Source organism: Salvelinus namaycush, chromosome 9, assembly GCF_016432855.1.
Source record: "Salvelinus namaycush isolate Seneca chromosome 9, SaNama_1.0, whole genome shotgun sequence".
Classification (NCBI taxonomy): domain Eukaryota; kingdom Metazoa; phylum Chordata; class Actinopteri; order Salmoniformes; family Salmonidae; genus Salvelinus; species Salvelinus namaycush.
The window spans coordinates 633,306-650,252 of NC_052315.1; the positions used below are offsets into that span (position 1 = coordinate 633,306).

General features: G+C 44.2%; 1 protein-coding gene across 1 annotated transcript in view; it reads right to left on the reverse strand.

Moving 5' to 3' along the window:
- The window catches only part of LOC120053574 (cyclin-dependent kinase-like 5), an 85,851-nt gene extending 69,659 nt beyond the window's left edge, over positions 1-16,192 (reverse strand). The window contains exons 1-4 of the mRNA XM_039000704.1: positions 15,980-16,192; positions 14,596-14,676; positions 2,979-3,145; positions 855-1,935 (exon numbers count right to left, since the gene is read on the reverse strand). Of these exons, the coding sequence (XP_038856632.1) occupies positions 855-1,935; positions 2,979-3,145; positions 14,596-14,676; positions 15,980-16,192 (1,542 nt within the window). The remainder of the gene's footprint in view (positions 1-854; positions 1,936-2,978; positions 3,146-14,595; positions 14,677-15,979) is intronic.
- Positions 16,193-16,947: the final 755 nt, after the last annotated feature.

Below are 16,947 nucleotides of genomic sequence, written 5' to 3' on the forward strand. Positions count from 1 at the left end.
GTATGTATTAGGCTGCTTGAGAGGTTTGAATCCTAATCAACCCGTCCAATGTGAGTTGTTGTTGCAGTACAGTAGATCAATAAAGCCACAGGACTCTGGCAGTAGTCTGATTATTCCTTTAGTCATAATAAACAAGGTTTTGAAGTGTCTGTTCTAAATCTAGGAGATATATAAAAAAAATGTATTTTTTTAACACATATTTAAGCTCTTTATTCTTCCATTCCTTTTTTTAAACCGGTCGGTCGGTTACCTTCAGGTCATAGAGCAAAACAGGGAACAGCATCGTGTTCGTGAGTCTCCCCTTTCCATATGGTGGTCAATAGTTTGTAGGGCAAACCGTTTGGACACTACAGACGTGTTCGTACAAACACTGCTCTAACTCTGCCACCTTTCACCGCCGGAACTACCACATCGGGGGATTGAAACGCACCCAATGCTAAACACATATCTCTATATTTCTTAAACTGACGGATTTTGCTGGGGATTTTTTTTGCGATGTAACTTAGATTGACGCACCGGTGCGTCTATTGACTCTAGGGGGTTGTGCTGAAAAGCCTTGTCAGTGCATAGGTCAAACGAGCTTTTGAATTTCCTGTCTTTTTCGGCTTCAGACAAAAGCTGATATTTCACTTAATTAAATGTACAATATCAGCTTAGACAACACTGCAACAGGAACACTAACAAGACACAGTGCTATGTAGGGGTCTAGTAGTGTGTTTGGGTGTTTGGTATTGGACTGACCCTGGTGATGTCGTCCTCCCTGCTGGACCCCCCAGTGTGTTGTGGCAGGGTAAGGGTTAGGTGACTGTTATAGTTAGTGTTGCGTGTAGCTAGGTGTTGAGTATTGGACTGACCCTGGTAATGTCCTCTGTAGAAGATCCACCAGAGTGCCTGGGCAGGGTGCGGTGCTGCAGCTGGGGGGAGAGGAGCTGGAGGCTGGAGGCTCTGGTGGACATCCCCTGTCCCACCGCCAGCCCCCCCTCACTGGCCCCCCCGTGGGTCCTCTGACGCTCCCGCCGCACATACATGGAGTGGCGGTGAGGTCTATGCTGGGAGGAGAAGGGGGATGTGTAGCCCATGCCGTAGGGGAAGGCCTCATGAGTGGCGGACAGGGAGTGACCATGGCTTCCACCTCCTCCTCCCGGGTCTCCTCCCTCAGGGGACTTGGCCTCCTCAGAGCTCTTGTGTCGTGAGGAGGTGCGTCGGGAGGTGGAGTCTAGCGTATTGCTCTCTCTCTCCGAGCGCCGGCTTGCAGGGCTGTGACGATGATGACCGGTCGCCGGGCTGCCAGGAGCGTTGAGGTCCAGACAGGAAGTAGGGAAGTAGCGTGATGGAGGTTCGTCACCATGGATACGTGGGTCGCTAAGGTTCCCTACTGACTTGGCGTCGTTGAGGGCCCCGTGGCTCTTAGACAAGTTTATATAGGAGCCTCCTGCTAACCCTAACCCTCCTGCAGACTTAGAGGACCCATGCTCCCCCATGTAGCTGTGGCGGTCTCGGTCTCTGGCTCTATGTTTGTCTCCAGACATCAGGGTGCTGGTCTTTCCCTCTACGAAGCTATGGCGGTTCTGCTGAGAGCGGCTGTTGGACTTGAGGTACTTGGCTCCCGGCCCATCTGAGGCCTTAGCTCCGGAGGTGAAGTCAAAGTCTTTGTTCTTGGTCTCTTTGGGGCTGAGGAGGTGGGGTAGGTTGCTCTTGGTCTCCTTGGGGCTGAGGAGGTGGGGCAGGTTGTTGTTGGCTAGGTCCTTGGAGCAGGAGGCTGAGCGATTCAGGAGCTGGGGGGGCGGGGCATAGGTCTTGGGGTGGAGGGTGGGGCTCAGGCTGTTGCCATTCAGGAAGCTGTCGTTGCTAGGGTGGAGGTCTTCGTGACGGGGCAGGCTGGAACAGTCTCTACTAGCTGAGCGGTGGTGATCCGAACCTTTAACACCATGACTCCTGACCAGGAGAGAAAGAGAGAGAGGGTTTTCATATTCATATTTGTTTCCTTCTATTCAGCTAGATATGACAAATCATTGATGTTCCCAACATATTGAGAACGGCAGAGTAGTGAATGTTCCCAACATAGTGAGAACGGCAGAGTAGTGAATGTTCCCAACATAGTGAGAATGGCAGAGTAGTGAATGTTCCCAACATATTGAGAACGGCAGAGTAGTGAATGTTCCCAACATAGTGAGAACGGCAGAGTAGTGAATGTTCCCAACATAGTGAGAATGGCAGAGTAGTGAATGTTCCCAACATATTGAGAATGGCAGAGTAGTGAATGTTCCCAACATAGTGAGAATGGCAGAGTAGTGAATGTTCCCAACATATTGAGAATGGCAGAGTAGTGAATGTTCCCAACATAGTGAGAATGGCAGATTAGTAAATGTTCCCAACATATTGAGAATGGCAGAGTAGTGAATGTTCCCAACATACTGAGAATGGCAGAGTAGTGAATGTTCCCAACATAGTGAGAATGGCAGAGTAGTGAATGTTCCCAACATATTGAGAATGGCAGAGTAGTGAATGTTCCCAACATAGTGAGAATGACAGAGTAGTAAATGTTCCCAACATATTGAGAACGGCAGAGTAGTGAATGTTCCCAACATATTGAGAACGGCAGAGTAGTGAATGTTCCCAACATATTGAGAACGGCAGAGTAGTAAATGTTCCCAACATATTGAGAATGGCAGAGTAGTGAATGTTCCCAACATAGTGAGAATGGCAGAGTAGTAAATGTTCCCAACATATTGAGAACGGCAGAGTAGTGAATGTTCCCAACATAGTGAGAATGACAGAGTAGTAAATGTTCCCAACATATTGAGAACGGCAGAGTAGTGAATGTTCCCAACATATTGAGAACGGCAGAGTAGTGAATGTTCCCAACATATTGAGAATGGCAGAGTAGTGAATGTTCCCAACATATTGAGAATGGCAGAGTATTACACACTATACTGTTCCTGTTCCAGCTCCCTGCCTGGTGTAATACTGTTGGCTACCTGGTGGGGGCGCTGTTGTCCGTGTGATGAGGCTTCCTCTTAGAGGAGCGGACTGGTGTGGGTGTAGGAGGTCCAGGTCGCTCCACCAGTCGCGGTGTCTGGAAGGCATGGTGGTCCAAACTCTGCTCCGTTAGAAACCGCTCTGTAGGACTCAACAACAGCAGGTTCTGCGCACACACACACACCCACACACAGTGTCAACATGTCTTCAACAAGCTCCCCTCCCAGTCCTCACTAGTATGCAGTGTGAGTCATCATGATAATCATCAACATCAGACTGGAATAGACCAGCTTCACACTCTATATTAATATTCAGGGAAATGAAAAGCTCCAACTTCATTGGTTTTAATTGAGCTGGCTATGTGAGTCACTAAGGAGAGATGTTTGGCCCAAAAAGCTCCTTGGACATGGTGGTGTTTTTCTCCCTGTCCACCTGATGAAAGTGAAGGATCTCCAGTCTCAGAGGAGAGGTTAGGGTTAGGCCCTATAGAGAGGAGCTCCGACAACACCACTATGGCTTAGGAGCAGTTAGGAGTGACCTGTGATGTCACTATTACATGTGATGTCACTAAATACAGTATATCCACACTTATTTGGATAGTGAAACTAAATGTATTAATTTGGCTCTATACTCCAGCATTTTGTCTATGAGATCAAATGTTTCATAAAAGGTAATTTGCTGATGGCTGATTAGTAATACATTGTTTGTTTAAGTAGTCAGGGGTAGGATGCAGTAGTCAGTAGGATGCAGTAGTCAGTAGGATGCAGTAGTCAGTAGGATGCAGTAGTCAGGGGTAGGATGCAGTAGTCAGTAGGATGCAGTAGTCAGTAGGATGCAGTAGTCAGTAGGATGCAGTAGTCAGGGGTAGGATGCAGTAGTCAGGGGTAGAATGCAGTAGTCAGTAGGATGCAGTAGTCAGTAGGATGCAGTAGTCAGGGGTAGGATGCAGTAGTCAGGGGTAGGATGCAGTAGTCAGGGGTAGGATGCAGTAGTCAGTAGGATGCAGTAGTCAGTAGGATGCAGTAGTCAGGGGTAGGATGCAGTAGTCAGTAGGATGCAGTAGTCAGTAGGATGCAGTAGTCAGTGGTTGGTAGGATGCAGTAGTCAGTAGGATGCAGTAGTCAGTAGAATGCAGTAGTCAGTAGGATGCAGTAGTCAGGGGTAGGATGCAGTAGTCAGTAGGATGCAGTAGTCAGTGGTAGGATGCAGTAGTCAGTAGGATGCAGTAGTTAGGGGTAGGATGCAGTAGTCAGTAGGATGCAGTAGTCAGGGGTAGGATGCAGTAGTCAGTAGGATGCAGTAGTTAGGGGTAGGATGCAGTAGTCAGGGGTAGGATGCAGTAGTCAGTAGGATGCAGTAGTCAGTAGGATGCAGTAGTCAGTAGGATGCAGTAGTCAGGGGTAGGATGCAGTAGTTAGGGGTAGGATGCAGTAGTCAGTAGGATGCAGTAGTCAGGGGTAGGATGCAGTAGTCAGGGGTAGGATGCAGTAGTCAGTAGGATGCAGTAGTCAGTAGGATGCAGTAGTCAGTAGGATGCAGTAGTCAGGGGTAGGATGCAGTAGTTAGGGGTAGGATGCAGTAGTCAGTAGGATGCAGTAGTCAGGGGTAGGATGCAGTAGTCAGTAGGATGCAGTAGTCAGTAGGATGCAGTAGTCAGGGGTAGGATGCAGTAGTTAGGGGTAGGATGCAGTAGTCAGTAGGATGCAGTAGTCAGGGGTAGGATGCAGTAGTCAGTAGGATGCAGTAGTCAGGGGTAGGATGCAGTAGTCAGTAGGATGCAGTAGTCAGTAGGATGCAGTAGTCAGTAGGATGCAGTAGTCAGGGGTAGGATGCAGTAGTCAGTAGGATGCAGTAGTCAGGGGTAGGATGCAGTAGTCAGTAGGATGCAGTAGTCAGTAGGATGCAGTAGTCAGTAGGATGCAGTAGTCAGGGGTAGGATGCAGTAGTCAGTAGGATGCAGTAGTCAGGGGTAGGATGCAGTAGTCAGTAGGATGCAGTAGTCAGTAGGATGCAGTAGTCAGTAGGATGCAGTAGTCAGGGGTAGGATGCAGTAGTCAGTAGGATGCAGTAGTCAGTAGGATGCAGTAGTCAGTAGGATGCAGTAGTCAGTAGGATGCAGTAGTCAGTAGGATGCAGTAGTCAGTAGCATGCAGTAGTCAGTAGGATGCAGTAGTCAGGGGTAGGATGCAGTAGTCAGTAGGATGCAGTAGTCAGTGGTTGGTAGGATGCAGTAGTCAGGGGTAGGATGCAGTAGTCAGTAGGATGCAGTAGTCAGTAGGATGCAGTAGTCAGTAGGATGCAGTAGTCAGGGGTAGGATGCAGTAGTCAGTAGGATGCAGTAGTCAGGGGAAAAAATGCAGTAGTCAGTAGGATGCAGTAGTCAGGGGTAGGATGCAGTAGTCAGGGGTAGGATGCAGTAGTCAGGGGTAGGATGCAGTAGTCAGTAGGATGCAGTAGTCAGTAGGATGCAGTAGTCAGGGGTAGGATGCAGTAGTCAGTAGGATGCAGTAGTCAGTAGGATGCAGTAGTCAGGGGTAGGATGCAGTAGTCAGTAGGATGCAGTAGTCAGTGGTTGGTAGGATGCAGTAGTCAGTAGGATGCAGTAGTCAGTAGGATGCAGTAGTCAGTAGGATGCAGTAGTCAGGGGTAGGATGCAGTAGTCAGTAGGATGCAGTAGTCAGTAGGATGCAGTAGTCAGTAGGATGCAGTAGTCAGTAGGATGCAGTATTCAGTAGGATGTAGTAGTCAGTAGGATGCAGTAGTCAGTGGTTGGTAGGATGCAGTAGTCAGTAGGATGCAGTAGTCAGTAGGATGCAGTAGTCAGTAGGATGCAGTAGTCAGTAGGATGCAGTAGTCAGGGGTAGGATGCAGTAGTCAGTAGGATGCAGTAGTCAGTAGGATGCAGTAGTCAGTAGGATGCAGTAGTCAGTAGGATGCAGTAGTCAGTGGTTGGTAGGATGCAGTAGTTAGGGGTAGGATGCAGTAGTTAGGGGTAGGATGCAGTAGTTAGGGGTAGGATGCAGTAGTTAGGGGTAGGATGCAGTAGTTAGGGGTAGGATGCTGTAGTTAGGGGTAGGATGCTGTAGTCAGTGGTTGGTAGGATGCAGTAGTTAGGGGTAGGATGCAGTAGTTAGGGGTAGGATGCAGTAGTTAGGGGTAGGATGCAGTAGTTAGGGGTAGGATGCAGTAGTTAGGGGTAGGATGCAGTAGTTAGGGGTAGGATGCAGTAGTTAGGGGTAGGATGCTGTAGTTAGGGGTAGGATGCTGTAGTCAGTGGTTGGTAGGATGCAGTAGTTAGGGGTAGGATGCTGTAGTTAGGGGTAGGATGCAGTAGTTAGGGGTAGGATGCAGTAGTCAGTGGTTGGTAGGATGCAGTAGTTAGGGGTAGGATGCAGTAGTTAGGGGTAGGATGCAGTAGTTAGGGGTAGGATGCTGTAGTTAGGGGTAGGATGCAGTAGTTAGGGGTAGGATGCAGTAGTTAGGGGTAGGATGCAGTAGTTAGGGGTAGGATGCAGTAGTTAGGGGTAGGATGCTGTAGTTAGGGGTAAGATAGTGTGCTGAATGTTCTCAGTAAGTCATCGCCTACAAGAACAGCAGCAACAGCACTGTGCTGCCCACCAGACTGCGATCACAGTCTGTTTACAGCTACAGATCACAGTCTGTTTACAGCTACAGATCACAGTCTGTTTACAGCTACAGTTCACAGTCTGTTTACAGCTACAGTTCACAGTCTGTTTCCAGCTACAGATCACAGTCTGTTTCCAGCTACAGATCACAGTCTGTTTCCAGCTACAGATCACAGTCTGTTTACAGCTACAGTTCACAGTCTGTTTACAGCTACAGTTCACAGTCTGTTTCCAGCTACAGTTCACAGTCTGTTTACAGCTACAGATCACAGTCTGTTTACAGCTACAGATCACAGTCTGTTTACAGCTACAGATCACAGTCTGTTTACAGCTACAGTTCACAGTCTGTTTCCAGCTACAGTTCACAGTCTGTTTCCAGCTACAGATCACAGTCTGTTTCCAGCTACAGATCACAGTCTGTTTCCAGCTACAGATCACAGTCTGTTTCCAGCTACAGTTCACAGTCTGTTTCCAGCTACAGATCACCGTCTGTTTCCAGCTACAGATCACAGTCTGTTTCCAGCTACAGATCACAGTCTGTTTCCAGCTACAGATCACAGTCTGTTTCCAGCTACAGTTCACAGTCTGTTTACAGCTACAGTTCACAGTCTGTTTACAGCTACAGTTCACAGTCTGTTTCCAGCTACAGTTCACAGTCTGTTTCCAGCTACAGATCACAGTCTGTTTACAGCTACAGATCACAGTCTGTTTACAGCTACAGATCACAGTCTGTTTCCAGCTACAGTTCACAGTCTGTTTACAGCTACAGATCACAGTCTGTTTCCAGCTACAGATCACAGTCTGTTTCCAGCTACAGATCACAGTCTGTTTCCAGCTACAGTTCACAGTCTGTTTACAGCTACAGTTCACAGTCTGTTTCCAGCTACAGTTCACAGTCTGTTTCCAGCTACAGATCACAGTCTGTTTACAGCTACAGTTCACAGTCTGTTTCCAGCTACAGTTCACAGTCTGTTTACAGCTACAGTTCACAGTCTGTTTACAGCTACAAATCAATGGGAAGAATTAAACTTGGCTAAGCTTCTCTAGTGTCCGTGAGTTATTTAATCGGAAAAATTTGAACCTAACAATATACATTACAGATACATTACATTACAGTTATATTACAGATACACTACATATACTTTACACTACAGATACATTACACTACAGATACATTACACTACAGATACATTACACTACAGATACATTACGGATACTTTATATTACATTATAGACACATTACAGTTACATTACATTACATATACATTACATTGCAAATACCTTACATTACATATACCTTACATTATATATACAATACATTACAGGTATATTACAGATACATAACATTACATTACAGGTATATTACAGATACATTACATAGACATACATTACAGATACCTTATATTACAGGTATATTAGACACATTACATTACATATACATTACAGTTACCTTACATTACAATTAAATTACAATTACATTACATTACAGATACATTACATAAACATTACAGGAATATTATAGATACCTTACATTACAGATACAATACATTACAGATACAATACATTACAGGTATATTAGACACATTACAGTACATATACATTACAGTTACCTTACATTACAATTAAATTACAGTTACATTACATATACATTACATTACAGGAATATTACAGATACCTTACATTACAGGTACATTACAGATACATTAGAATACCCTTACATTATATATACATTACAATTACATTACATACACAATACATTACAGATACAATACATTACAGGTATATTACTGATACATAACATTACATATACAATACATTACAGGTATATTACAGATACATTACATTACATACACAATACATTACAGATACATTAGAATACCCTTACATTATATATACATTACAATTACATTACATACACAATACATTACAGATACAATACATTACAGGTATATTACTGATACATAACATTACATATACAATACATTACAGGTATATTACAGATACATTACATTACATACACAATACATTACAGATACAATACATTACAGGTATATTACATTACATACACAATACATTACAGATACAATACATTACAGGTATATTACATTACATACACAATACATTACAGATACAATACACTAGGTATATTACAGATACATAACATTACAGATACATTACACTACAGTCATATTACATTACAGATACATTACACTACAGATACATTGCGGATACTTTATATTAAATTGTAGACACATTACAGTTATATTACAGATACAATACATTACAGGTATATTACAGATATATAACATTACATATACAATACATTACAGATACATTGCATTATATTACAGATATATTACATTAGAGTTACAATACATTACAGATACCTTACATTACATATACATTAGATACCTTACATTATAGGTATATTACAGATACATTACAGATAAACTACATTACATTACAGATACATTCAAGACAGATACATTACAGATAAACTACATTACATTACAGATACATTACAGATAAACTACATTACATCACAGATACATTACATCACATTACAGATACATTACATCACATCACAGATACATTACAGATACACTACATTACATTACAGATAAACTACATTACATTACAGATACATTACATTACATTACAGATACATTACAGATACACTACATTACATTACAGAGACATTACAGATACATTAGATATACATTACATTACATTACAGATACATTACATTACAGATACATTACAGATACATTACAGATACACTACATTACATTACAGATACATTACATTACATTACAGATACACTACATATACATTAGATATACATTACATTATATATACACATTATATACACAATCAATTATATTACATATACATTATATATACATTATATTACATTACATATACATTAGATATACATTATATTACATATACATTACAGATACACAACATTACATATACATGACATTACAGATATATTACATTATATATACATTATATTACATACACATTCCATTATATTACATATACATTATATATACATTATATTACATATACATTATATTACATATACATTATATTACATGACATATACATTATATTACATTACATATACATTATATTACATGACATATACATTATATTACATTACATATACATTATATTACATTACATATACATTAGATATACATTACAGATACACTACATTACATATACATGACATTACAGATATATTACATTATATTACATACACATTCCATTATATTACATATACATTATAGATAAACATTACATCACATTACATATACATTATATTACATATTCATTGCATTATAGATACATAACAGATGCATGATATTACAGATGCATTACATTACAAATACATTATATATACACATTATATTACATTAGAGATACATTACCTCACATTAAAGATACCTAAAAAAAAATGTTATCTAGTCTTGGCGCCGATAGAGGGCAGCCGTGCTTCTAGCCCCTATGCAACTTTGCAGTATTTTGTTTATGTGTTATTTCTTACATTATTAGGCCAGAAAACATTTTGATTATTACATACAGCAGGGAAGAACTTTTGGATATCAGAGCAGCGATAACTCACCAGCATTACCAGCATTACGACCAGGAATACGACTTTCCCAAATAGGATCCTTTGTTCGTACCCCCCAGGGCAATTTAACTGATTCCAGAGGTTGACCCGAAACATCACCAGTGGAGAAAAGGTACTCAGAGTGGACTTCTAGTCCGACTCAGGAGGCGTGCACACAACCCCTATTACCAGCCTGTTCAACCTCTCTTTCGTATCGTCCGAGATCCCTAAAGATTGGAAAGCTGCCGCGGTCATCCCCCTCTTCAAAGGGGGTGACACTCTAGACCCAAACTATTATAGACCTATATCCATCTTGCCCTGCGTCTCCACTATGCAATCCGGTTTTCGAGCCGGTCACGGCTGCACCTCAGCCACGCTCAAGGTCCTAAACGATATCATAACCGCCATCGATAAAAGACAGTACTGTGCAGCCGTCTTCATCGACCTGGCCAAGGCTTTCGACTCTGTCAATCACCGTATTCTTATCGGCAGACACAACAAATGACTGCCTCACCTGGTTCACCAACTACTTCTCAGATAGAGTTCAGTGTGTCAAATCGGAGGGCCTGTTGTCCGGAAACTGGCAGTCTGGATGGGGGTGCCACATGGTTCAATTCTTGGGCCGACTCTCTTCTCTGTATATATCAATGATGTCGCTCTTCCTGCAGGTGATTCTGATCCACCTCTATGCAGACGACACCATTCTGTACACATCTGGCCCTTCTTTGGACACTTAAACATCCAAACAAGCTTCAATGCCATACAACACTCCTTCCGTGGCCTCCAACTGCTCTTAAATGCCAGTAAAACCAAATGCATGCTTTTCAACCGTTTGCTGCCCGTAGCCTCCCGCCCGACTAGCATCACTACTCTGGACGATTCTGACTTAGAATATGTGGACAACTACAAATACCTAGGTGTCTGGTTAGACTGTCAACTCTCCTTCCAGACTCACATTAAGCATCTCCAATCCAAAATGAAATCTAGAATCGGCTTCCTATTTCGCAACAAAGCATCCTTCACTCATGCTGCCAAACATAACCTCGTAAAACTGACCATTCTACCGATCCTCGACTTCGGCGATGTCATTTACAAAACAGCCTCCAACACTCTACTCAACAAACTGGATGCAGTCTATCCCAGTGCCATCCGTTTTGTCACCAATACTACCCACCAACTGCGACCTGTAAAGGCCCGCCTTATCTCAGCTCACTGGTCACCATAGTAGCACACATCTGTAGCACGCGCTCCAGCAGGTATATCTCACTGGTCACCCCCAAAGCCAATTCCTCATTTGGCCGCCTTTCCTTCCAGTTCTCTGCTGCCAATGACTGAAACGAACTGCAAAAATCACTGAAGCTGGAGACTCACATCTCCCTCACTAGCTTTAAACACCAGCTGTCAGAGCAGCTCACAGATCACTGCACCTGTACATAGCCCATCTGTAAATAGGCCATCCAACTACCTCATCCCCATACTTATTTATTTATCTTGCTCCTTTGCACCCCAGTATCTCCACTTGCACATTCATCTTCTGCACATCTATAACTCCAGTGTTTAATTGCTATACTGTAATTACTTAGCCATCATGGCCTATTTATTGTCTTCCCTCCCTTATCCTACCTAATTTGCACACAATGTATATAGACTTTTTCTACTGTATGTTTGTTTAATGTGTCGCACTGCTTTGCTTTATCTTGGCCAGGTCGCAGTTGTAAATGAGAACTTGTTCTCAACTGGCCTACCTGGTTAAATGAAGGTGAAATAAAAATAAAAATAAAAACTGCTCCACCCACAACCGTAAGGCTCTCCAGAGGGTAGTGAGGTCTGCACAACGCATCACCAGGGGCAAACTACCTGCCCTCCAGGACACCTACACCAAAAAGATCATCAAGGACAACAACCACCCGAGCCACTGCCTGTTCACCCCGCTGTCATCCAGAAGGCGAGGTCAGTACAGGTGCAGGTGCATCAAAGCAGGGACCGAGAGACTGAAAAACAGCTTCTATCCCAAGGCCATCAGACTTAAATAGCCATCCCTAACTCAGAGGCTGCTGCCTACATACAGACTTTAAATCATTGGCCACTTTAATAAATGGAACGCTAGTCACTTTAATAATGTTTACATATCTCGCATTACTCATCTCATATGTATATACTGTATTCTATCCTACTGTATCTTAGTCTATGACGCTCATTGCTCATCCATGTATTCATGCATTCCATTCATTTACTTTGTTGTGAAATTGTTAGATATTACTGTTAGATATTACTGCATTGTCGGAACTAGAAGCACAAGCATTACGATACACCCGCAATAACATCTGTTAAACATGTGTATGTGACCAACAACATTTGATTTGGTGGTGGCAGCATCATGCTGTGGGGATGTATTTCAGAGGCAGTGACTGGTACACTAGTCAGGATCAAAAGAAAGATGAACGGAGCAAAGTACAGAGAGGCTCACCTTCCAACAGGACAACGACCCTTAGTACACAGCCAAGACAATGCAATAGTGGCTTCGGGACAAGTCTCTGAATGTCTTTGAACCCGATCAAACATCTCTGGAGAGACTTGAAAATAGCTGTGCAGCAACGCTCCCCATCCAACCTGACAGAGCTTTAGAGGATCTGCAGAGAGGAATGGATAAACTCCCCAAATACAGGTATACCAAGCTTGTAGCGTCATACCCAAGAAGACTAGAGGCTGTAATCACTGCTGAAGGTGATTCAACAAAGTACTGAGTAAAAGGTCTGAATACTTATGTAAATGTCATATTTCAGTTATTTTTAATACATTTGCAAATAAATTCTAAAAAACTGTTTTTGCTTGGTCATTATGGGGTATTGTGTGTAGATTGATGAGGGTAATTTTTTTTGTTGTTGCAATTTTTAGAATAAGGCTGTAACCTAACAACATGTGGAAACAGTCAAGAGGTCTGAATACTTTCCGAATGCACTGTACATGACATTACATTACAGATACCTGGCATTACATTACAGATACCTGGCATTACATTACAGAGACATTACATTACAGAGACATTACATTAAAGATACCTGGCATTACATTACAGAGACATTACATTACAGAGACATTACATTACATTACATTACATTACAGGGACATTACATTACATTAAAGATACCTGCCATTACATTAAAGATACCTGCCATTACATTACAGAGACATTACATTACAGAGACATTACATTACATTACAGAGACATTACATTACATTACAGAGACATGACATTACATTACAGAGACATTACATTACATTACAGAGACATTACATTACAGAGACATTACATTACATTACAGAGACATTACATTACATTACAGGGACATTACATTACATTAAAGATACCTGACATTACATTAAAGATACCTGCCATTACATTACAGAGACATTACAGATACATGACATTACATTACATTACAGATACCTGACATTACATTACAGAGACATTATATTACATTAAAGATACCTGACATTACATTACAGAGACATTATATTACATTAAAGATACCTGACATTACATTACAGAGACATTACATTACATTAAAGATACCTGCCATTACATTACAGAGACATTACATTACATTAAAGATACATTATGTTACAGATACAATACACTACAGATACATTACACTACAGATATATTACATTACACTACAGATACATTACATTACAGATACATTACACTACAGATACACTACATTACAGATACATTACATTACATTACAGATATATTACATTACAGATACATTACACTACAGATACACTACATTACAGATACACTACATTACAGATATATTACATGACAGATACACTACATTACAGATACATTACATTACAGATACCTGACATTACATTACAGAGACATTATATTACATTAAAGATACCTGACATTACATTACAGAGACATTATATTACATTAAAGATACCTGACATTACATTACAGAGACATTACATTACATTACATTAAAGATACCTGCCATTACATTACAGAGACATTACATTACATTAAAGATACATTATGTTACAGATACAATACACTACAGATACACTACATTACAGATACATTACATTACAGATACATTACATTACAGATACATTACATTACAGATACATTATATTACAGATACATTACACTACAGATACATTACACTACAGATACATTACATTACAGATACATTACACTACAGATACACTACATTACAGATATATTACATTACAGATACATTAGAGGCATGTGTTTTAATGGAATGGCGAGTCATACCCTACTTTCAGTGTGAATCAGTACAACCCTAAACCTAACCCAAGTAGCATCCCTGACCTTTAACTCCTGACCTCTGACCTTACCTTCATGAGGTCCAGCAGGGCTCCACTGATGAACCCCAGGTACTTTCTCTCCAGGGTGGTGGGGTGGTTCACTGCTGGGAACTGAAATGCACACAACAAATAGCATGGTTTGCGTGTCATGCCTCTACCACCATCAGCAGCCAGTTAGCCAGTCAGCCAGCCAGCCCGTCAACCAGCCAGTCAGGTAGCTAGTCAGCCAGCCAGGTAGCTAGTCAGCCAGCCAGCCCGTCAACCAGCCAGTTAGCCAGTCAGCCAGCCAGCCCGTCAACCAGCCAGTCAGCCAGCCAGCCCGTCAACCAGCCAGTCAGGTAGCTAGTCAGCCAGCCAGGTAGCTAGTCAGCCAGCCAGCCCGTCAACCAGCCAGTTAGCCAGTCAGCCAGCCAGCCCGTCAACCAGCCAGTCAGCCAGCCAGCCCGTCAACCAGCCAGCCAGTCAGCCAGCCAGCCAGTTAGCCAGTCAGCCAGCCAGCCAGTCAACCAGTCAGCCAGCCAGTCAGCCCGTCAACCAGCCAGCCAGTTAGCCAGTCAGCCAGTCAGCCAGCCAGCCAGACAGCCAGTTAGCCAGTCAGCCAGCCAGCCAGCCAGCCAGCCAGTCAGCCAGCCAGCCCGTCAACCAGCCAGTCAGCCAGCTAGCCAGCCAGCCCGTCAACCAGCCAGTCAGCCAGCCAGCCCGTCAACCAGCCAGTCAGGTAGCTAGTCAACCAGCGAGTCAGTCAGTCTTCCCGTCAACCAGCCTGTCAGCCAGTCAACCAGCCAGTCAGTCAACCAGCCAGTCAGTCAAAAAGCCAGCCAGCCAGCCAGCCAGCCAGCCAGCCAGCCAGCCAGCCAGCAAGTCAACCAGCCAGTTAGCAAGTCAACCAGCCAGTCAGTCAACCAGCCAGCTAGCCAGCCGGTCTAGCTGGCTTGATGAGGGGTCAACCAGCCAGCCAACCAGTAAGTCAACCACCCAGCCATCCAGTAAGCTAGCCAGCCAACCCGCCAACCACCCAGCCATCCAGTAAGCTAGCCAGCCAACCAGTCAGTAACGTCAGCCAGTCGGTAACGCCAGCAAGTAACACCAGACGGAAACACCAGTCAGTAACACCAGCCAGTCAGCCAGCCAACCAGCAAGTCAGTAATGATCTGAACCTCTCCTCAAGGCAGAATGGAGACAAATGATGTGTCACTGTGATCCAATCAGTCATGCCACAGCTAGCAAGAGAGAGGGAGAGGAAGGGATAAGAGATGGAGAGAGAGGGAATACTGAAATAAGACCAGAGATAGAGAGATGGAGTTGGAGCGAACAGGAAGCAGAGAAGAGTAAGAGAGCGTGTGAGGGGGAGTGAGGGGGAAAGAGGTGGACAGATAGAGTACTGAGAGCAGAGACAGTTTCCAGCCTGTCCTACCCGCAGCCCGTGGAATCGAGGGTTATTGTAGAAGAGTTTCATCTGTTCAGTAGGCAGTGGTCCCAGGACCTTCTGGATGGTGAAGAGCTGATCTATCTCACTCTCTCCTGGGAACAATGGCTGGCCATCATAGGCTCTCTCCACACTAGCTTCAGCGCCGCCGACTGACACATGCTTCAGCCCATACCTCGACCACTGTACACGACTTACCATACGGAGCACTGGGGGAAGAGGGGAGACGGGGGAGAGAGAGGGGAGACGGGAGAGAGAAGGGAGAAAAAACGGGGAGAGAGAGGGGAGACGGGGGAGAGAGAGGGGAGAGAGAGGGGAGACGGGGGAGAGAGGGGAGACGGGGGAGAGAGAGGAGAGAGAGGGGAGAGAGAGGGGAGACGGGGGAGAGAGAGGAGGAGAGAGAGGGGAGAGAGAGGGGAGAGAGAGAGGGGAGACGGGAGGAGAGAGGGGAGAGTGGGGAGAGAGGAGGGAGGAGGAGGAGAGGGAGAGAGAGGAGGGAGAGGAGAGAAAAAACCGGGGAGAGAGAGGGAGAGAGAGAGGGGAAGAGGGGAGAGGAGAGGGGAGAATGGGGGAAGAGAGGGGAGACGGGAGAGAAGGGAGATAGAGACGGGGGAGAGGAGAGAGAGAGAGGGAGAGAGAAGGGGGGAGAGGGGGAGAGAGAGGGGAGACGGGGGAGAGAGAGGAGAGAGAGAGGGGGAGACGGGGGAGAGAGAGGGGAGACGGGAGAGAGAGGGGGGAGGGCAGGAGGAGAGGGGGAGAGGGGGAGAGAGAGGGGGGAGAGAGAGGGGGGGAGGGGGAAGAGAGGGGAGAGAGAGGGGAGATGAGAGGGGAGAGAGAGGGGAGTAGGGAGAGAGCGAGGGAGAGACGGGAGAGGAGAGAGGGAGAGAGAGGGGAGAGACGGGGAGAGGAGGAGAGAGAGGGAGACGCGGGGGGGAGCGAGCAGGGGGGGGGGGGGG